The following is a 21659-nucleotide window of genomic DNA, read 5'->3' on the forward strand; positions in this document are numbered from 1 at the left end:
AGGCTTGGAACTTCTGACCAATGTTTCTGGGCAGCTCAATTTTAGATAATCGCTCTTTTTTTACACAGCTGACCTGTGCTAGTGCTTCTGGGCCCCGGAATTCTGTTCTCTGGTGCTGAGCTTCCGGGAAGCCCAGGGTAGTATAAAGGAGGCTGGGGTGTCCCCAACCAGGAACAAGGGGGTAAATCGGGAGGAAAGGGAGCAGGAAGGAAGGGACTGTAGGAATCCCCTTCCCGCTGCTGGGTCAGAACAAAGTTATACTCAAGTAGTGTCTTCTCTACCTTCTTTATGAGAAAGTGCATCCTATGGGCGTCTCACCCCGAACTCGGGGTTTTCCTGTACACCCAGCCCACCTTCTCACCCCCACCCTGTGTCCCCGACGCCCCTTCCCTGCAGGTTCCTCCCCATGTTATCCCCCCTCCATATTCTGGCCCACCTCCCGGCAGGGTACCCCATCTATCTTCTCCTTCAGGGGGTCTTCGGGGGAGGGGGGAAAGCCTCTCTTCTACCCTCTCCCCACCTTCCCTCGAGGGTCGCCAGGCCCACTTTTTCCCTTGGAGAGTCCCCCAGCTCACCTTCTTCTCTGGAGAGATACCCTGACCCGCCTTCTTCCCCCACCTGGGGTCCCGGACCCACGTTATCCCTGGCCCACTTTCTCTGTTGCAAGCTCTCGGCCCTCCTCTCCCTCGGAGGTGTCCCTGGCCCACCTGTCCCCTGTAAGGGTCCTCAGGCCCACCTTCTCCCCTGCAGGTCCCCGGCCCATCTTCTCCCTGGGCAGGTCCCCGGCCCGCCTTCCCGCGGCGGGAGCGGCGGCCAGACCGCGGGCGGAGGCGGCGCCACCCGGGGCGCTGACGTAGAGGCCGCTCGGCGGCCGGGGGTCCCTTCGGTGGGGCCGCGGCTCCCCGCCCGCCCGCCGCCCCCGCGCGTCCATTCCCTTTTGTGTCCCGCGCGTCGGCCCCGCGCACACTCTCGCCCTGAGCCCTCGGGCCGGCGGGCGGCTCCCGCGGCCTGCGCGCGCCCCGCTTTGTGTGGACGCGCCGCGGGTGCGCGCGGGCTGTCGTGCGCCCCCGGCCCGTCTCCGGCCCCGGCCCGCCCGGCCCCCGCCCGGCCCGGCCCGCCCGGCCCGACCCGGAGCGCAGCGCGGGCGGCGGGCGGGCGGGCGGCGCGAACATGGCGACGGTGCCGGTGTACTGCGTCTGCCGGCTGCCCTACGACGTTACCCGCTTCATGATCGAGTGCGACGCATGCAAGGACTGGTTCCACGGCAGGTGAGCGTGGCCCGGCCCCCGGCCCCGGCCCCAGCCCCGGCCCCGGCCCCAGCTCGGCCGGGCCCGCGCGTCTCTCAGGCCTGACCCCGGCGGCCGCCGGCCGCGCGCCCTTTTGTGCCCGGGGCGGGGGCCAGGCCTGCGGGCGCCCCTCGTTTCCGCGCACAAAGCGGGCCCGGGGGCCTGGCGGGCCGGGCTGGGAGTTGGGGCGCCGGCGGCCTGGCGACTGACGGCAGGGCGCAGGCCAGCTCCGAGGCCCAGGCCGGCCGCCGCCTCCCCCGCGAAGTTGCAGGAACTTTCCCCGCGCGGCCCGGGCAGGCGAGAGCGGCGGGCTCGGACGCCGGCGGGGCTTGGCGGACGCGGGCCCGGGGAGGGGGCGGCCGGCGCGCCCACCCTGCGCCGTGGCCGGAGCTCCCGGGCCTTGTCTTCGCGGGTGGGACCCCTTCCTGGCCCCGCGGGCTCCTGCACCCGTAGGCCTGCTCGTTCCCGTTTGGGAGTGGGTGACAGAATGGTGTCTGTGCGGGCGGGGGTGTTGTGGTTTTGCTACCTCCTCCCTGGCCAACACATTTACCCTTTCCCCTCTTCTCTGCCCCAGACAGGAAAACCCCGTTTTTGGCTCGAACCTTATGCTCTGTGAGGAAGATGGGGTTGGGGAGGTGAAGCTTATCCCTTGCCCGTGGCCATGACCTGGCCCTGCGCCTAGTTTCAAAAACCGAGGTCCCTTCCCACCCAGAAGTAAATGGGGGAGGAGGAAGAAGAGGTGGCACTGCTGCCCAAACTGCTCCAACAGGTTTTCATGTGTTTGGGCCTTGGCAGGACTGGCCAGGGACTGGCCAGGGGTTTATGCCCTCAGAGGCTACCAGGGACAGGGCTGGGGGCATGGGAGGGGTTATGTGCTAGTGCACGATCCCTGATCCCCATCGGCTGTGGGGTCTAGTCCTGCCAGCTCACATGTGGGGAGTTAGGCAGCCAGATGTGACAGGGACTGTTCAGACTGGTCAGCACCTGACCTGAGTCCCTGTGACAGGGACCCCAGTGAGGAGCAGTTGGGACTCTATGGAGCTGGGACACCTACTGAAATCTCCTGGGCCACCTAGGACTGCAGAGACCCCTGCCTCTGCCAGAACATCAGAGCCTGGGATGTGAACATTGAACTATGCACACCCACCAGCTGGTATCCTCTGAAAGTTCATAGCTGGACCAAGGGTGATAGCTCCTGTCTGATCCCTCATCTCAGTTCTAGAGATGCTGAGAAGGTGGCCCTCAGTGCCCTGAAAGTAGAAGGGGGCCACTCCCTCCACTCAACCCCTACCTGGGCCTGCAGAGCTCCCATGGTGCCCAGATTGGGGAGATGTGAGGGCCTGTGAGGACCTTTGTCTGGCTTGCCAGGGGCCTTCTCCACCACAGTGGGTAGGCAAGACCATATCTGTGCTAGACTTGGAGATGGGGTGGGCAGGGGATTGGGGCTGGGGGCTCACCTGAGGGGCTTGTGGCATTTACTAGGTTTGCCTGGACAGAGGTGATGAGAGCGGTGCATCCTGATGCTTTAAAGGAGGTATTTTTGGGAGGCCTTATCTTATTTATTCCTTTATCTGAAGTCTTTGATATGATCCCACAGAGGCACAGATCATTTGATCACAGATTTGTGTCCACCTCTGTGGAGTGGCCCTGGGGTCTGGAAGGGGTTTTCTCCCTATGGAGGGAGCACATCTTCTCTAATCAAGAGTCACTTGCAGAAGTGAGCCCTGAGGCTCGACTGCCTCCTGGAGTTCCCTCCACCTCCACCCACGCTCGCAGGGCCCTCCCAGCCTGGGCCAGGCTCTTCTCCTCTGTAACAGGAAGGTGTGTGACATGGTCGTGTGTTTCCCAATCTCTGGATATTCCTGGATGACCTGCTGCTCTTTCCAGATCCACTTAACTACCTGTACTGTTGTTTACTTAGTATTCAACAGCTCAACTCACTTTTTAAAAGTTTGAATACTTTGTAACTTTTTATTTTGAGACAATTTTAGACTTACAGAAAAGTTACAAAAATGGAACAGTTTCTCTGTCCCCCAGCTCTCCTGAAGTTAGCCTCTCACTATGCTGTGAGCATGGAAACTTGAGGCAGAAATGCAGGGCAGTACGTAATCCAGACAGCAGGCCTCAGCAGATGTATTTCCCCAGGCTTCCCCCTTAATGTCCATTTCCTGTTCCAGGACCCACAGTGCCTTTTACTCTCATGTCTTCTTTCTCTCCAGAATATTGTTTTTAGAAGGAAGTTTTGTATCATTCGCTGAAGTGGAATCTTAGTATCACTTGCTGTAGATGGTACCTATAAAAATAAACGTAACTGTAAAAGTAACAGGCTCTGTCTTTTCCTACCTGTGATCCACCACATCTCTGCAGCACACCACATTTTGGAGGGATGGGACCAGGGTTCTGAGGTTACTTACATTAACACTAGTGAAGCATGCCAGCCAAGAATAATGGTTAGGGCAGCTCTTTAATAGGGTCAGAGTCTGCTCCTAGGGTTCGATTCCCCTCAGCACCCCAAGCATCCTTTCCCATGTTCTCTGGGGAGGCCTTTCTGTTGGGTTGGGCTAGAAGTGTGGTTAGTCAGGAAGCCAGGAGTCCGTGTTCTACCCCTGTCTTGACCATGGCTGGCCACGCTTGAGTGATACCCTGTCAGTCCATTCAGCCATCACTAGCACTGACTGGGCCTCACCTGGGAATAGGCTTTGACTAGGAATTTTGCAGCCAGTCACCTTGTGAGCTGTCTTGTCTGTGTGTTTGGTAAGGAAGTATGGTGTCTTGTCGGCCTTGGGAACCTGCCTCCCTAGTTAGGGAGCCACTTGGGCCAAGCATTAGATGACTTCTTGTGTCTTCCACCTCACCCCATGTGCCCCTGTACCCCTGCGTGTAGTAAGGTGTCTGGCTGCTGTGGACCAGCCACCCGAAGAAATGACCCAGGTGGCTCATCTTGTCACCACTGTGATGGGAAGAGTATCTGCCTCTGGAGAATGAGCATGATTCTGTTAAAGCAGCAGACATCCTAAAGTTTTCTGGCCCTCTTTTAGTCTCCTGTTCTATTGAATTTGAAGGGTTTTTGGAGGCAAATCAGTAAAATTGATTTTAAAGAGTTTGAAAGCTGAAGTTGCTGTTTAGTCCTTCAGTGACAGAAATTTCATTTGTTCCTTGATAAACATATGGGGCGCAGGTTCTGTATAGGGTGACATACGGGCTATGGGGTTCCTGGGATAATTAGGTAGATCCCTTGTTTCTTATGGGGTTTTTTCTATGGAAGTCAGACTTGGAGATTGGAAGCTCCAGACCAGCCTGAGGAGCCCTGTCAGGGTTGCGAGGAAGTATTATGGGGGCAGGATTAGGGGTGGGGGCCAAGAAGCCACATCAGGGACAGCCTGCATTGTGGCCAGGAGGCAGGAGCCATGTTGGAGGCTCTGAGCAAAGGAGTGGTAGGAGGGGACTAAGGATTTGGCTGCCATGGAGACAGTTGGTGACAAGGGTGGTGGCGAAAGCCACTGTCCAGGTAAGAGGTACTGGGTAGGATGGGGGTTGGGAAGAACAGGTGGTGGAAAGGGGTCAGGTTCTGGCTTGGATCCTCTCCAATCCTTATGTGTTTTTCCATGTGTCTGGGCTTTGCCTGCCCTCCTTGCCAGGGCCTGTTTCTGTCCCATTGCCCCCAGGACTTGTTGGCCTTTGTAGGCTCTCACCATGTCCCCCACCCTACCCAGTCTTAAGAATCTTGGGGCAGAGCCATGTCTGGAAGTGCTTGGCTCTCATGGGTGCCTAGCGACACAATGGGGCTCATGGCCAGCTCTGTTGACCAGCAGAGCATGCGTGTACTTGGAATGAAAAGAGGGCCCGCCAGGGGTCAAGCTTCAACGTTGCAATCTGGGTGATTAGATCTGACAGTTAAATCCTAGAACCTGAGATTCCTAAATACCAGGAGAAGGGCCATCTACATCAAGATGGAGCCATGGCCTGTTTGATGTGTTTAGAGATAACAATCATTTTAAAATGGGAAATTCTGACTGTGTGGATTTAAGGAGTTCTGGAGGAAGTAGGGGAATGCCACCTTCTAGAGGGCAGAGCAGAAGTCCCCTGTCCCTGTCCATGGACCCTTTTCAAATGAGGTGAACTGCCAAGGGAGTTACTTGGGGTTAAGCTTATTTCATTGGCAGACTGTTTGCTTTTATTGAAGATACGGGACTGGAAGCATGGTTGGTGTGAGCCTTTTCAGTGCAGCCCACATTTGTTTGGGGCCACTTGGGCTCAGGTGTGGCTGCTGATGGCCTGAGTTTGGGCAAAGGTTTAGGGGTCTTGGTATGGACCCTGCCAGCCCTGGACACTCTCTCCTCTGGGGCTGTCTGTTTGCCTCTGTGCTTGTGGCACCTGGCCGCAGAGCAGGGCCTTATTCTCAAAGAATGTAGAGTTTTGCTATTGGGAGTATTGGCCAGGAAATAATGTTCCACACCAAATGTGCTGGAGGACTCTACTAAATTCCAGGTGTGGGGAAAGCAGAGTGGTCACTTGGCTTCTAAGTGACCAATATGATAATAGAGCTGCAGGGCTCATGCTGGGGCTGGTCTTTATGGCCTCAGAGTTTGCTCATGGTTGTCATTTTATTGGTTTCCACAGTGACCTGGGTGGTAGGCCAGATGGGCCACCCTATCCTCCCACTTCTAGCAGAGAAGGATGCCCTGCTTCCTCACCCTCTGGAGACAGACATTCCTCTGCCAAGGTGCAGTGACGGGGATGGCATCCAGCTAAAGTTATTCTGGCTCAAGGGCCTGAAAAATACCAGGTGCTGACAACCCCAGTCATGTCTGTGGTTTCACAAATGAAATGTGGATGGAAACATGTTTACATCAGGAAGTGGCATCCAGTGCTAGGTGAAGAAGGTGGGCTCTCTGTAGTGCCCTCTGTGTCTCTGGTATGCCAGGTGTTCCACCAGCCTCTTGCTTAGAATTGTGTCTGCATCTTTGCACCTCATCTCCTCTTGCTCCATCTTTATTCCGCTACTGCAGCCTGCCTTGATACTCAGCTTTTTGGCTCGGTGGTAACACTAACCATGCACTCTGGAATGGGGCTTGGCCCTCTGCTTTGAGATTTTAGGGTCAGGTCACTTCCCCTCGAACTGATGGGTCATCCATGGAAAAACATAGGATTTTAATCAACGGCTGGCTTTGACCTAAGAACCTAAAAATTGAAAGTTCTTGTGGTGTTTGTATATGCAAATGGAGAAACCAGACTTTTATGTCTTCTTTTTCAATTGGGGTGAAATTCACATACCTTGAAATTATCCATTTTAAAGTGCACATTTTATGGCATTTAGTGCATTCAGAATGATATGCAACCATCACCTCTATCTAGTTCCCAAACATTTTTATCACCCCCAAAGAAAACCCCAAACCCATTAAACAACAACTTTCCATCCTCTTCCTGCAGCCCTGGAAAACCATCTATCTGTTTTGTGTCACTATGGATTTATCTATTCTGGACATTCCAATTTCTTTCTTTTTATTTATTAATTTATTTATTAATGTTCCAATACATTTGTCTCCATTTACCCGCCACCACTTTCCCCTGCCCCACCCACCCTCCCCTCCCCTCTCAATCCTTCTCCATCTTGGCTTCGTCCATGTGTCCTTCACACCTGTTCCTAGATCTGACCTTTCCCCTTCCTCCCCCTGCTACCACCCTTTCTCCCTCCCTCCCATCCCTGCCAGTTTATTCTTTCTTTCGATTATGCTAGTCATATTCTCCTTGCCTGCTTGCTTTGCTAGTTAGGTTCCACTTATAGGTGAGATCATATGGTATTTGCATTTCACCCCCTGGCTTATTTCACTTAGCATAATGCTCCAGTTCCATCCATGCCGTCGCAAAGAGTAGTAGTTCTTTCTTTCTGCTATGTAGTATTCCACTGTATGAATGTACCATAGATTTTTGATCCACTCATTGACCAATGGGCATTTAGGTTGCTTCCACCACTCAGCTATTGTCAATTGTGCTGCTATGAACATTGGGGTGCATAGGTTCTTTTGAATTGGTGTTTTGGGATTCTTAGGGTATAATCCCAGCGGTGGAATCACTGGGTCAAAAGGCAGTTCCATTTTTAGCTTTTTGAGGAAATTCCAAACTATCTTCCACAGTGGCTGCAGCAGTCTGCATTCCCACCAACAGTGGACTAGGTCTCCTTTTTCTCCACAGCCTCGCCACCACCCGTTGTTTATTTATTTATGATGGCCATTCTGACCAGTGTGAAGTTGTATCTCATTGTGGCTTTAATTTGCATTCCTCTGATGGCTAGTGATGTTGAACATCCTTTCCTATGTCTCTGGGCCCTGCGTATGTCCTCCTTGGAGAAGTGTCTGTTCAGGTCCTTTGCCCCTTTTTTAATTGGATTGTTTGTCTTCTTGGAGTGGAGATGTGTGAATTCTTTATATATTTTGGAGATCAAACCCCTGTTTGAGGTATCATTGGCAAATATATTTTCCCATACTTTTGTCTCCGTTTTCATTTTGTTGATATTTTCTTTAGCCTTGCAGAAGCTTCTTATTTTGATGAAGTGCCATTTGTTTATTCTTTCCTTTATGTCCCTTGCTCTAGGGGACATATTGGTGAAAATATTGCTGCTTGAGATATCTGAGAGTTTCCTGTCTATGTTCTCCTCTAGGACTTTTATGGTATGGCGACTTATATTTAAGTCTTTTATCCATCTTGAGTTGATTTTTGTGTAAGATGTCAGCTGGTGATCCAATTTCAATTTTTTGCATGTAGCTGTCCAGATCTCCCAACATGGCTATTTTAACTCCATTTTAAGCTTCTGCCCCCTTTATCAAATATTAATTAACCATAGAAACATGATTTTATTTCTGGGCTGTCTATTCTGTTCCATTGATCTATGTGTCTGTTCTTATGCCAGTACGAGACTGTTTTGATTACAGTGGCCTTGTAATATAGTTTGATGTCAGGTATTGTGATCCTGCCTACTTTGTTTTTCTTTCTCAAAATTACTGTGGCTGTTCAGGGTCATTTACAGTTCCATATAGATTTTTTAAATGTTTTGCTATGTCTGTGAAATACATCATTGGTATTTTAATAGGGATTGCATTGAATCTGTCAATTGAAAATGTCAATATGGACATTTTGATGATAATAATTCTTCCAATCCATGAACATGGCATATGCTTCCATTTATTTGTGTCTTCCTTAATTTCTTTCTTCAGTGTTGTATAGTTTTCTGTGTACAGGTTTTCTAACTCCTTGGTTAAGTTTATTCCTAGGTACTTTATTTTTCTTGTTGCTATAGCAAAGGGGATTTTTTTCCTGATTTCTGATTCTGATATTTCATTTTTAGTGTACAAAAATGCCTTCGATTTCTGAATATTGACTGTGTATCCTGCTGTTTTGCCAAATTTATTTATTAGATTAAGTAGTTTTTTGTTGGAGTCTATGGGGTTTTCAATGTACACTAACATGTCATCTGTAAACAATGATAGTTTTACTTCTTCCTTTCCAATTTGGATGCTTTTTATTTCTTTTTCTTGTCTGATTGCTGTGGCTAGAACTTCTAATACTATGTTGAAATAAGTGGTGAAAGCAGACATCCTTGTTTTGTTCCTGATATTAGTGGGAAAGCTTTTAGTTTTTGCCCATTGAGTATGAGGTTGGCTGTAGGTTTTTCATATATTGCCTTTATTGTGTTGAGGTATACCCCCTTTATTTTCACTCTGCTGAGTGTTTTTATCATAAATGGGTGCTGTACTATATCAAGTGCATTTTCTGCATCTATTGAAAAAATCATGTGGTTTTTGTCTTTCCTTTTGTTTATGTGATGTATCACGTTTATTGATTTGTGAATACTGAGCCATCCTTGTATCCCTGGGATGAATCCCACTTGATCATTGTGGATGATCTTTTTAATGTATTGCTGGATGCGGTTCGCCAATATTTTGTTGAGGATTTTAGTATCTATGTTCATCAGCGATATTGGCCTGAAGTTTTCTTTCTTGGTTGTGTCTTTATCTGCTTTTGGGATTAGGATAATGCTGGCCTCATAAAAAGAGTTTGGGAGTCTTCCCTCTTGGAGTTTTTGGAATAATCTGAGAAGGACAGGGGTTAGCTCTTCCTTAAATGTTTTGTAAAATTCTCCTGTGAAACCATCTGGTCCAGGGCTTTTGTGTGCTGGGAGTTTTTTAATTACTTTTGCAGTTTCACCAGCTGTCTTTGGTCTGTTCAGGCTTTCTGCTGCTTCTTTATTCAGTGTTGGATGGTTATATTTTTCCAGAAATTTCTCCATTTCTTCGAAGTTTTCAAATTTCATGGCATATAATTGTAATTTCTTACAATCCTTTGTATTTCTGTGGTATCAGTTGTTATTTCTCCTCTTTGATTTCTGATATTATTTCTTTAGGTCCTCTCCCTTTTATTCTTAATGAGTCTGCTTAAAGGCTTGTCAATTTTGTTTATCTTTTCAGAGAACCAACTTCTGGATTGGTTGATCCTTTGACTTGTTCTTTTAGTCTCTGTGTCATTCAGCTCTGTTCTGATCTTGATTATTTCCTTTCTTTTACTTGCTCTGGGCTTTGTTTGTTGTTGTTTCTCCAGTTTGAAGATGTAGGGTTAGGTTGTTCATTTGAAATGTTTCTATCTTTTTTGGTAAGCCTGTCTTGCTATGAACTTCCCTCTCAGGACTGCCTTCACTGTATCCCATAGGTTTTGTACTGTTGTGTGTTCATTTTCATTTGTTTCCAGAAACTTTTTTGATGTCTTCTTTGAGCTCATTATTGACCTATTCATTGTTTAATAACATGCTATTCAGTCTCCATGAGTTTGAATGATTTTGAGTTTTTCCCTTGAGATTGGTTTCTAGTTTCAAGACCTTGTGGTTCAAGAAAATGCTTGTTATGATTTCGATTTTCCTGAATTTGTTGAGGCTTGTTTTGTTTCCTATCATGTGGTCTATCTTTGAAAATGTTCCATGAACATTGGAGAAGAATGTGAATTTTGCTTCTTTGGGATGAAAGATTCTATATATATCAGTTTAATCCATTTGATCTAATGCGTCGTTCAGTTCCACAATATCCCTGTTGATGTTTTGTTTGGATGATCTATCCATTGTTGACAGTGAGGTGTTAAAATCCCCTACTATCAGTGTGTTGCCGTCTATATCTTTCTTGAAGTCCTCCAAGATTTCCCTTATATATTTGGGTGCTCGTATGTTGGGTGCATATATGTTTACAACATTTATGTCTTCTTGATGGATTCTCCCTTTGAGTATTATAAAGTGTCCTTCTGGGTCTCTTTTTATGGCTTTTGTTTTGAAATATATTTTGACTGATATAAATATTTCTACCCCTGCTTTTTTTTCCTGTCCATTTGCTTGAAATAATTTTTTCCATCCCTTACTTTCAGTCTGTGTAGGTCCTTTGCTCTGAGGTTGGTCTCCTGAAGGCAGCATATTTGTGGGCCCTGTTTTCTTATCCATTCAGCTATCCTATGACTTTTGATTGGGGCAGTTAGTCCATTTACATTTAAAGTTATTATCAATAGGTACTTACTCGTTTTTTCATTTTGTATCTGTGTTTCTCTCTTTCTCACTCTTTTTCTTCATCTTCATAAAGCAGTCCCTTTAGCATATCTTGCAGTGCTGGTTTGGTGGAGGTGTATTTTTTTAACCTCCTTTTGTCTGGGAAACTCCTTACTTCCCCTTCCATTTTAATTGAGAGCCTTGCTGGGTAGAGCAGTCTTGGTTGCAAGCTTTTGCTTTTCATTACTTGGAATGTTTCTTGCCATTCCCTTCTGGCTTGTAGTGTTTCTGTTGAGAAGTCAGCTGCTAGCCTTATTGGGGCTCCCTTGTGTGTTACTACCTGTTTCTCCCTTGCTGCCTTTAGGATTCTCTTTTTGGTTTTGATATTTGCCATTATAATTATGATATGTCTTAGAGTGGACCTCATTGGGTTCCTCTTGAATGGGACCCTCTGTGCTTCCTGGCCTTGTGTGACTTTTTCTCTCCAATTAGGGAAATTTTCCACCATTACTTTTTCAAACAGGTTCTCTATCCTTCGCTCTTCTTCTCCTTCTGGTATCCCTATTATATGGATATTATTTATCGATATTTTTTTAAGGTGGGACAATACTCCATTTTATGGATAGACCATACTTTGTATATTCATTCACCTGTAGGTGGACATTGGGTTTTTTTCCCACCTATGGCTTTTGTTAGTGGTGCTGCTATGAACATTCGTGTACAAATATTTGTTTGAACACCTGTTTTCAATTGTTTTAGGAATTGTTGGGTCATATGGTAACTGTTTACCTTTTTGAGAAACCAACAGTTTTCCACAGCAGCTGTACCATTTACATTCTGACCAGCAATGTAGGAGTGATCTGAATTGTCCTCATTTTCACCAATACTTATTATTTTCTATTTTTGAATTATAGCCCTCTTAGTGAGTGTGGGGCTAGAGTGAGTGAGTGTGAGCATCTCATTATGGTTTCAATTTGCATTTTCTTAATGGCTAATTATGTTGAACATATTTTCTTGTGCTTGTTATCCATTTGTATGCCTTCTTTGGAGAAATATCTACTGAAACATTTTCCCTATCTATAAATTGGGTTATTTGTCTTTTTATTTTTGAATTATAAGTCTTCTTTATATATTCTGAACCACAGACCCTTATCAAGATACATGATTTGTAAATATTTTCCCATTTGTAGGTTGTCTTTCCACTTTTGTGATAATGTCCATTGATACATGGAAGTTTTTAATTTTAATTTTTCTTTTGTTGCTTATGCTTTTGGTGTAGTATCTAAGAATTCATTGCCAAATTCAAGGTCATGAAGATTTATCCCTTTGATTTCTTCTAAGAGTTTTATAGTTTTTGCTCTTATATGTAGTTTTTAATTTATTTTCAGTTAATTTTTATATGTGATTTGAGGTAGGGATCCAATTTCATTTATTTGCATGTGGATATCTAGTTGCCCCGACACCATTTGTTGAAAAGAATATTCTTTCCCTATTGAAATTATGGTGGCTTCTTTGAAAGTCATTTAACCATATGCATGAGCGCTGGACTCTTTTCCATTCCATTTGTCTATATGTATTTCCTTATGCCAGTATCATACTGATAATTACTGTAGCTTTGCAGTAAGTTTTGAAATCAAGAAGTGTGAGACCTCCAACTTTGTTCTTTTTTTAAAATATTTTTTTGGCTTTTCGGGGCTTCTTGCAACTCCCTATGTATTTGAGGATTGGCTTATCCATTTCTGCAAGAAGGGCTGTTGGAATTTTGGCTGGGATTGCATTGAAGATTGCATTGTAGATTGCCTTGGATGGTATTGACATCTTAACAATATTATGTCTTCAGATCCATGAGCATGGTATGTCTTTCCATGTATTTAGATTTAGGTCTTTGATTTTTTTTTTTTCCAGCAATGTTTTTTAGTTTTCAATGTATGAGTCTTTCATACCTTGGTTCATTTTACTCCTATGAATTTTATTTTTTTGGATGCAATTGTAAGTGGAATCATTTTTGTAATTTCCTTTTTGGGTTGTTTATTGCTGGTATTTTTACCCTTTTTAAAAACATCACGTTTTAATATGTGCAGACTGAATTTCCTGATCCAGACGTGCAGAGTGCAGGTGTTCATGCACATGCAGGGGTGTGCACATGCTCAGCTGTGCGCCTATAGATGCCCTGCGACTGGAGTGTGTCTCTGTGCCTGGGGGAGGGGTGCTGCTTTCCTTTTTAACAAAAAGTGTTTGTTGAGACTCTCCTGGCTCACATCCTGGGCTAGGCATTTTCTCTACACGTGTTGGGGGCTCTTTATATTATGTGTGGGTCTCCTTCTTTTTCACCCTGACTGTTGATAAAGCCGTGATGGGGCAGATCAGGGAGCACTGCTAGGTGTGCCACAGATCGGCTCTCTGACCTTTCCACTACCCCTGAGGTCTTGAGGGTGTGTTGTTCTGATTGGGAGGACCAGTAAACTGAGGCTGGAGAGGTCAGCTTGTGGAGGTCAACAGGACAACATGATGGGCTGGAATGACAGTGGTATGTCTGTCCCAGAGCTCCCCCACAAAGGCCCCTTCATTGATGAGTGGAATGGCGAGGGTACCAGGGACCTCAGAAGACAGGCTGGTCCTGGGGGATGCGAGCCTACAGGATGGGTCAGTATTGCTCCCTGGCCTGAGCCATGTCCCTGAAAAAGCTTTGGGCAGCCTCTGGCTGTGTATACTCCAGGCTGGATCTCCCAAACGTGGTGCCATTTTCTGTTTCACACAGAGGTGCAGAGTGAACTTCACTCCTTCTTACACCCAACACACCACAGACTGGGCGCGGGTCCCATGGTGCTAAACAATGGGACAGTGGGAGTATATAGGTGGGCCTTGGAGAGGTCTGAACCCCATCAACGCCAATGCCTGGGGCAGCCAGATTCAACTTAGGTCCCTGACCACTCACCCCCTACCCCTGTGGCCAACAATTCCAGACCAACCTGTGAGTAGCCTATAGCCTGGCTATGTGAACTCTGACACTTTCTGCACTTGTTTTGCTTTTCCCTTAGAAACCTCAGTAAGGCGGAGTATGAGTACAAATCTCCAGGAAACTGGAGTGAGCAAGAAGGGCAGTGAGGAAGTGGAACATAAGTGTGTCCCAGCAGGGCATGGGCCTCTCTGCCCAGGCCTCATCTCCTGGGCCGACCTGCCTTTAGCTAGAAGAGTCCCCACAAACATGGGGATTCAGGTCCCATTTTTCTGCAGGAGAGGCTGAGGCCCGGGGTTCTAGTGCAATATGACCCTTGGCATCCTAACAAAATCCAGAAACTGCAGCCTGATCCAGTCTACTTCCCAGGTGAACAAGGCTGGGAAGGGAGAGGTGGGGCTGCCTGAGAGCATCCCAGACCCTGTGGGAAGGGGACCCTGTAATACCACATGAAGCAACATAGGGGTGCATGTTGGACAGGAGGTGAGTTCTCCCTAAACTTCCTTCTGCCTGTTTGTGGAACTTGGAGGATTAGTTGGCATTGGTGCTTGTGGAGTTTCTTTCCTGGAATTTCTAACAACTCTGGCTAATCTCTCTGCAGCTGTTTTGGAGGTGCAGCTTATAAAAGTGGGGGGGGTGGTGGCGCATTTCCTGCCACTTGTTTGAGCCCAACACCAGGCACTTTCTGTCATCTCCCTCTCTTCTCACAGCCGCTCCCGAGGGCACTGGACCTGGATCTGCTTAGGAGAATCTGTCTGGGAGGGTCACCTGCTGATAAGTGGCCCATGGGGCTTTGCCTAGATCTGGGGAACATCCTTGTCCCACTCTCCACTCCAACCATAGTGAGCAGCCCTGACAGTTTTGTGTGGTTCCTGGTTGTGATTGCAGACTGTGCTCACATTCAAGGCCTAAGCAGCTGGGAATCCCCGATCTGAGAAGGCCAGGGTGCTACACATAGGCTTCAGTGGGAGTCAGGGGATTGGCCTCTCACCTGTCAAGTGAGAGAGCCTATCAGTCTGTCCAGTCTAGCACCTTGGGGTGCTAGGCTCCAGTCTCAGCATCTGGATGCAGCACCCTGGAAGGTGCTGGCTCCCTGCACCACTGGGCAGCACATACCAGTGGATAGCCCTGGGAGCAGTGCTGGGCAACCTCATGGACAGCAGGGTGGTAGCCACAGTTGACTTCAGAGGGCAGACGCAATGGGGATGCACCTAGACTGTAGGCTAGGAGTGGGAGTTCCCATTTTGTCCTCAAGGTATCATCCAGACAGGGGTACAGCATTCTCTCATTTACCAAGTTCTGTCAGAGTGCTGTGTGCTCTGTGTGTAGGGGCAAGGTGGAGAGATACCAGAGACCAGCTAGGGTCCCTGAGGGCAGGGCCTAGAGGAGTCCTGGGGAATGGAGGGCCAACAGGGGAGTGCCTGGCACTCTACCTTGCCTGCCCCTTGGGAAGGAGCTCCAGGCCTGAGCTCCACTTGCTGCTGCTGGAGAGCAGAAATATTACCTGCTGTTTGGCCTTGAAGCTCCTAGGATCCCTGTCATCATGGTGACCCTCAGATCCCAGTTTGGGGGCTTGTGTAGCCAGCCCTCATCTCATCCTGGCACTGGCATGGGCCTCGCTTGGGCCCCTGCCTGCCAGGACCCCTTCACCTGCCTGCTGTGCAGGCATCACACATTTCAGATCCTGACCCAGATGTGGAGGGAGCGTGTGAGGCAGTGGTGTGATCATGCAGCTAGAGGTTGAACCACATCTCCCCCTTTTTCTGATCTGCAGCTGGGTCTGGGCCTAGGGTCCAGGAACCTTTTACCTGGCTTCCCACCTCAAAAGATAGGAACAAATGCTTTCTGTCTGATCTCAGGCAGCCAGGCAGGGCCTCTGTCCTCAGCTCATATCTGCCCAGTGTGTGCTGTGTGGTCCCCTCCTGACTCCCACAGACCCCTGGCCCCAAATCTCTAAAATCTCTGTGGGGGCCTGAAGGCAGTGCTGGCAGTGACCAAAGGGGTTCAGTTTGGAAGTCCTTCTGACCATCTGGGGTAGGGTGAGGATACACCCTAGGACAGGCAGCTGTGAAGCCACTCTCCCAGGGCCCCGACTCCGAGTGCCAGTCCTGCCCCTCCCATGTCCATCTCCAGCTCTCCAGGGAATGGGGTTTTCCTTTCCTCTCTGTGGACAACATGCTCTTCTTGACGAGAAGTGGGCACTGGTGAGACCAGACAGCACCATGTGGTTTTGTTCCTGTTGGCACTTAGCAACTGTCCCTGCCTCAGGCTATGAAGGAACATAGTGCTAGATTAAAGCTTGGAGAAGGAGGCAGACCCTTAGGTGTCCCTACAGAATGACTGGACCCCTTTGGTTGGTTCTGTACTTGGGGAAAGGCTCCCAAGTCCCAACCAACACACATTGAGTATGGGATCCTGTGCCTCCTGTGACTTGGCAAGCGATGCGTACTCCTGGACCCTTAATGTGTGGACTGGCTGCCCCTTGCAGTGGGGGCTGTGGCCAACTGGATAGGAGGTTCTGGGGAAAGGAGGAAGCAGCCTGATGCTGCTCTGAGTACAGGCCTGCGATAGTCACCCTGCTGGGTCTCCCTTCTCTCCTGGCCTGTTTGTGTTCTCCATGGGTCTCTGTGTTACTCAGGGGCCTGGCCAGCTCTCAGAGGTCTTGAGGCTTGCTCCCCCATTGAAACTGTAGGTCCGGAGCCAGCCTATCACCAACCTCCACTGGAGCTGGTTTCTGGAGACCTAAGGGGCATCAGAGCTGGCCAGCTTGTCTCCTGGCTCGCGTGTTCCTCCTGACACTCTGGGATTCCAGGATTCAGGTCTGTTCTTAAACTCCTGGGAGATCCCTGTGCAAACAGTCCCTGTGCTGGGGCCACTAGTCTGTCCCAGTGGATGCAGAAGGATATACCTGTGTCTGCTTCTGGGGATGTGCAGTCATGGCACTGGCCTGTCAGTATGACCTGCATGCACTGCTAGTTAGTGAAGGAGAAGGCTCTTGGCAAAGTCACCCAGTGCCACTTGGCAGCCTGCCCTTCTTACCCACTGCTTGGCAAGAGAATGCTTCTAGGCCTTTCAGGACATGTGGCATCTTCAGGGTGGCTCTTATGGATGAGGTATTCTGCAGTGTCTGTCAGTGAATGCTGCTTGGGTGGATGGAGGGCCCTGGTACTCCCTGTGTGTGAGGTCTGTGTGTGCACCTCATCTTGTTCTCAGATGGCTCTGTGAGCCAGTAGGGTGATATAGGCATGGGAATACTGATGCTCAGAGCAGCTCAGGAGCCACAGGAACATGCAGCTAGGTTGGAGGTGGTCTGACACAGCCAGTGTCTTTTCACCGTGCTCACTGCCCCTTGGCTGGTGTTGGCCACTCATGAAGTGTCCCCAGAGGCCCAACTTGTGCCATCTTAGCCTCATAGCCCTGGTACCCTTGAGGTTGGGGACCCAAGAGAAGGCATTCACCTCAGGGGGCCATAGTGCTGCTCCTGCCTCAGGTCCCACATCTTGCAGTTGTGGCCTCTGGGGGTCTGGGGCAGGACCCAACCAGAGCCCATCCAGGTTTCCATACCATATCCTTTGCTTTTCTTGTCCTTTGGTAGGGGATGGTGGGAGGGTAAAAACAGATTGCAGAATGCTCCAGTAGGACAGGACCTTGGAGAGCACCGATCCCTCCTTTCTTGAGATGCAGCAGCGGTAAAGTACCAGCCACCTTTCTTTCTAGGGCTGCCTCCTAGAGAGTTGCTGCATAGAGCTGGTCTCCAGGCCCCACCCCTAAGCACCTACCAGGTTGATGCCCTCAGGGGTATGGTGGAGCCTATGGACAGAATCCCTCACCTCCCTTGGTCTAGAGTCAGTATTTCTGTTTATATGATCTTGGACTGCGTTTACTCTGGGTCATATTTGTCTTCCCAGCAACCTTTTGAATCTCTCAGGGTTTTTAATCCAGGTGGAAGGCTGTAATTCCCAGAGCTACCAGACAGAGGTATTTATTCTACATCTGTATATAACTGATTTCCTAGAAACTGATGGAGTAAATGCTCCAAAATCTGCTTCTGATTTTTAAAGCAACCATGTCTCTATTTGGAATATCTGTTCAAAGCCCACTGGCTCAGTTTTAAAAACATAGAAAGAGACATTTAAACATTTATTTACTATATCAAGGATTTTGAGCTCTTAGATGATAGAGTTGATGGGATAATTAAGTAAATTATGATATACTCACAATAGAAAATTATGTAGTCGTCAACAGTGAAGTTTACAACCAGGTTTTAATGATACGTGAAAATGTTATATGTTGAATGGGGAAAAAAGCAAGATTCAACATTATCTATATAGTATGATAGTTGGTGTTAAGTAGTTATAACAGAAAACATAAGTGGAAGGAAAGGTGCCACCATATTAAAGGGGCTAAGAGTATTTTTTTTTCCTACTACTTTTATACTTTACTTTTAAACTTGCTTTTCAGGAGCATAAAATTACTTTTATAATTAAAAATAATATTGTCAGAGTGTAGAGGTCATCCTGCCCCACCTCCCATTTCACAGATTTTTGTGAACTGTGGGTTATATAGACGCTATGACTTGAGTGCCTCCCACTCCACAGCCATCAGGGGCAGGAAGGGGATGTCCACTTCAGGACCCCTTACTCTAAAGGCCAGGGTGGAGGTGTCTTTGCCCTTCTGGCACCCCCTCTTCTAATGCGACCCTCCAGTAATGTGCATTAGCCTGGCCTGCAGCCCTTCTGGTGAGAAGGGGACCCATTGGCACCCATGACCAGAGCTGCCATTAGGGTCCCTGTGTAGGTGCAGTTTTAAGGGCTCCCCTAGGGCCCTGCCTAGTCAGAGTCCCCTCCTCCTTTGGGACCATCCCAGGGGTGAGACCTTAGGCTTATGGGTTAGAGATGGAGACACCACTGCACCACTGAACGAGGAGGAGCAACTGAGGCCCCATGACTGTTTCCCAGAGCAACAGAGCCATCCTGTCACCAGCTGCACTCACACCCAATTGTCCCACCCTAAGTGGGGACCCAAGTGCAGAGCTGGCTTGGGAGGACCCTACAGGCTCATGAGCCAACCCTCTTCCTGTGCATCCTGACATTGCTGCAGACTGGCAGCTGAGTGCTCTCCATACAAGGGGAGAACCTCTGCGGCTTTTTGTATAGAATGTATGGTTTAACAGGTTGAGGAGGTTCTGACCCCAGTGTGTGCCCTTGGGGAGAACCCAGCAGACACCAGCCTTACCACCGAGGCTGAGGGCCGAACCAATGTGACTTAGCTCCAGAGACGTTAAGCACTGCTTTGCAAATGGAGCGTCCTCCTGCACAGACCTTTAAACTATTACTTATAGATACTAACCGATTACTCATATACCTTCAGATACTTACAGATGCTAAATTATTATTTACAGATGCCCCACCTGGAGGCAGAGAGTAGGGCAACTTAAGGCCAGAATATGGAGAGTCACTTCCAATTGGATCTACTTAAGGAATGACCATAAAGAATCCTGGAAATATAGTGTAAGCCTTGAGCAATTAACGATTTCATGTCACAGAAAACTTTTTCTGATCACATTCATAGTGTGACCATTCATTTTCACAACATCCATTCTGGAATGCCCTGCGAACACTGTATCAGTCTGTGCACATGTCCTCTTGAATGGGCCAGACACACTTTGCACTGCACAGAGAGTCTCGTGGCTGCAGATGCACCACTGAGCACATGTGCTTTACATTGTGTGTGTCCACACACTGGTCTGCACCCCATATATGCATGTACAAAGAGACCATATTCTTTTCCTTAAACAATTTATAAGATTTAGTTTTATTTTTCAGCTTTTTTGAAGTATAATTGACAAATAAAATTGTAATACATATAAAATACACACCATAATGATTTGATGTCTTTGAACATTGTTGAGGGATTCCACCATCACCTTTATCATCTCATATATGGTTATCCCTTTTTTTTGGTGAGAACACTGAACTTTTACTGTCTTGGTAGGTTTTGAGTATATAATGTAGTGGTATGAACGCTAGTCCCCATGCTGTACATCAGATTTTCAGACCTTATTTGTCTTGTAGCTGAAAGCTGTGCCTCTCTTCTTTTCTCCTCCCCACAAAGGTGTCTTGTTCTTGGTGGGCCTGGGATTCCTACAAGGGATTCCATGAAACAGAAGGTGAACATCCTGAAGTTGACCCAGTCTCTCTACTTCATATTGACTTAATTTTACTCCCACCTCACAGGACTGGGTCGTACTGTAATATTTCAGATTTGATAACTCACCTCTGAATTTTCATGTGTACAGCGGCCAGCAGGAGTGCACAGTGTCCCAGTTGCTCATTTACCAACTGTCTGACCTTGTGGGTAGGCTGCCCTCTGGCACTGCAGTGCTGACCCTTCTGTTTAGCAAGGCTCTCCCATCTTGTTTTCTGGGTCTGGGGTCTTTGCTGAGATAGTTATAGGGTACTTGAAGCCTAAGGTCAAGCAGATGGCTGTCCCATGGACAACTTTGGACAACTTTGGACAACTGTGTCACAGAGGTTTCCTTGTTTCTATCAGGACCCTGTGCCCAGACCAAAGAGGGACAGTTGCATTTTGCACCTAGTGGCATCCCGTCCCCGTTTTGGCACCTCTTATAGCTCAGCTCACTGGCCACTGCACTTCCTCCCCACTGCAGCCCTCAGCTGTTCATCCCCCTGGGTGGAAGGCCTGCTGCCCGTGGTGACCACCAACCTGGGGGCCCAAGAGATGTCCAGGTGCCACTGAGAGGAGACAGGACAGCCTGAATCACGTGGGCTTCTCTTTATCTCCATAGGTGAAGTCTGTCGTGCCCATGATGACACAACTCCCCTGAGTGTGGCCCTGTGTTTGGTGGGTGCCCGCCAGCTTCCTTGTCTCCAAAACCTTGAGGCTTGATTCCCATCTCACTGGAAAGGCTATGGGGAACAATGTTGGGTATTTGCAAGGGACAAGCAGACAGCAGAGTGCACAGGGGCTGGACTCAACTTAGGGAAGGGGCAGTGCTGAGCAGGAAAGCTGAAAGTGACAGTGTCCATCAGTCCCAGCCCTTGTGGCTATCACCTCATGTGCTGGATGAGGGTCAGAGGAGCCCACTGCCCTGCAAACTGTGAGAAGGTCCAGGATGCTGGCTCTGAAGCTGGGAGAGGGTCCTGTTGGTGGGGAAATGGGTTGGGGATGGCCTTCCAAGGGCCCTTCCAGGATGGGGTGGCTCCATAGCGGGCATGGGTCTTGGCTTCCAAGTGCCTGTTATTAGTTGTCAGGTCCATCATGCCCCCAAGAACAGCAGCCCCAGTGCTGGACCAGGTGGCTGCATCTCTCTGCTCCTAGACTGGCTATGGTCCAGGACAGAACCCAGCAGTCTTCCTGTTGGCCCCAAGCCTCAGGAAGTGCAGTCCTCTAGAGGATTCCCCTGAAGGTGTGGGCCCTGGGAGCATGTTTGGGTGGATTAGCCTTCAGGAGTCCTGGAGTGAGTCCATTGCAGCAATTCTCACACAGGGAAGTTGAAACCACCTCCAAGGGGACTTAGGAGGTCATTTCCCTGAGAAGCTGGATCTACTTCGTCCTGTTGGTCCCTTCTTGCCCCCTAGGCCTGGGCATTTGACCCAAGCCCCGACCTTTCTCATATGTTTGCCCTTGGAAATAGTTTTTATTGTGCACGTTCTTCGTAAGGGATTTGATTTATACCAGTTGTTCTGCAGCCTGTTTCTTCCCTTTAACACAGGCCTCAGTGAGTCCACCCTTTGGACACCTTCATTGTTGTGGGGCCCCAGGGGTAGGGTCTGCTGGCCGTCCCTCTGCGGGGTGGTGGGGCAGCTCAGACACCTGTCCTCATACACCCTGCAGAGGCTCCTGAGGGTGGTTCTAGAAGCACTTGAGGGTCCTGGGCTGT

At 48.6% G+C, this 21659-nt stretch overlaps 1 protein-coding gene across 2 annotated transcripts in view; it reads left to right on the forward strand.

Moving 5' to 3' along the window:
* Positions 1-989: 989 nt before the first annotated feature.
* The window catches only part of PHF2 (PHD finger protein 2), a 91415-nt gene continuing 70745 nt past the window's right edge, over positions 990-21659 (forward strand). Inside the window, exon 1 of one of the 2 annotated variants that reach the window (XM_054588079.1) lies at positions 990-1268. In XM_054588079.1, coding sequence (XP_054444054.1) covers positions 1171-1268 — 98 coding nt within the window. In that variant the 5' untranslated portion in view covers positions 990-1170. The remainder of the gene's footprint in view (positions 1269-21659) is intronic. The other variant, XM_054588078.1, reaches the window with a different exon arrangement.

This window comes from Pteronotus mesoamericanus, unplaced genomic scaffold (assembly GCF_021234165.1).
Source record: "Pteronotus mesoamericanus isolate MK-2021 breed Mesoamerican mustached bat unplaced genomic scaffold, CSHL_Meso_final scaffold_125, whole genome shotgun sequence".
Classification (NCBI taxonomy): domain Eukaryota; kingdom Metazoa; phylum Chordata; class Mammalia; order Chiroptera; family Mormoopidae; genus Pteronotus; species Pteronotus mesoamericanus.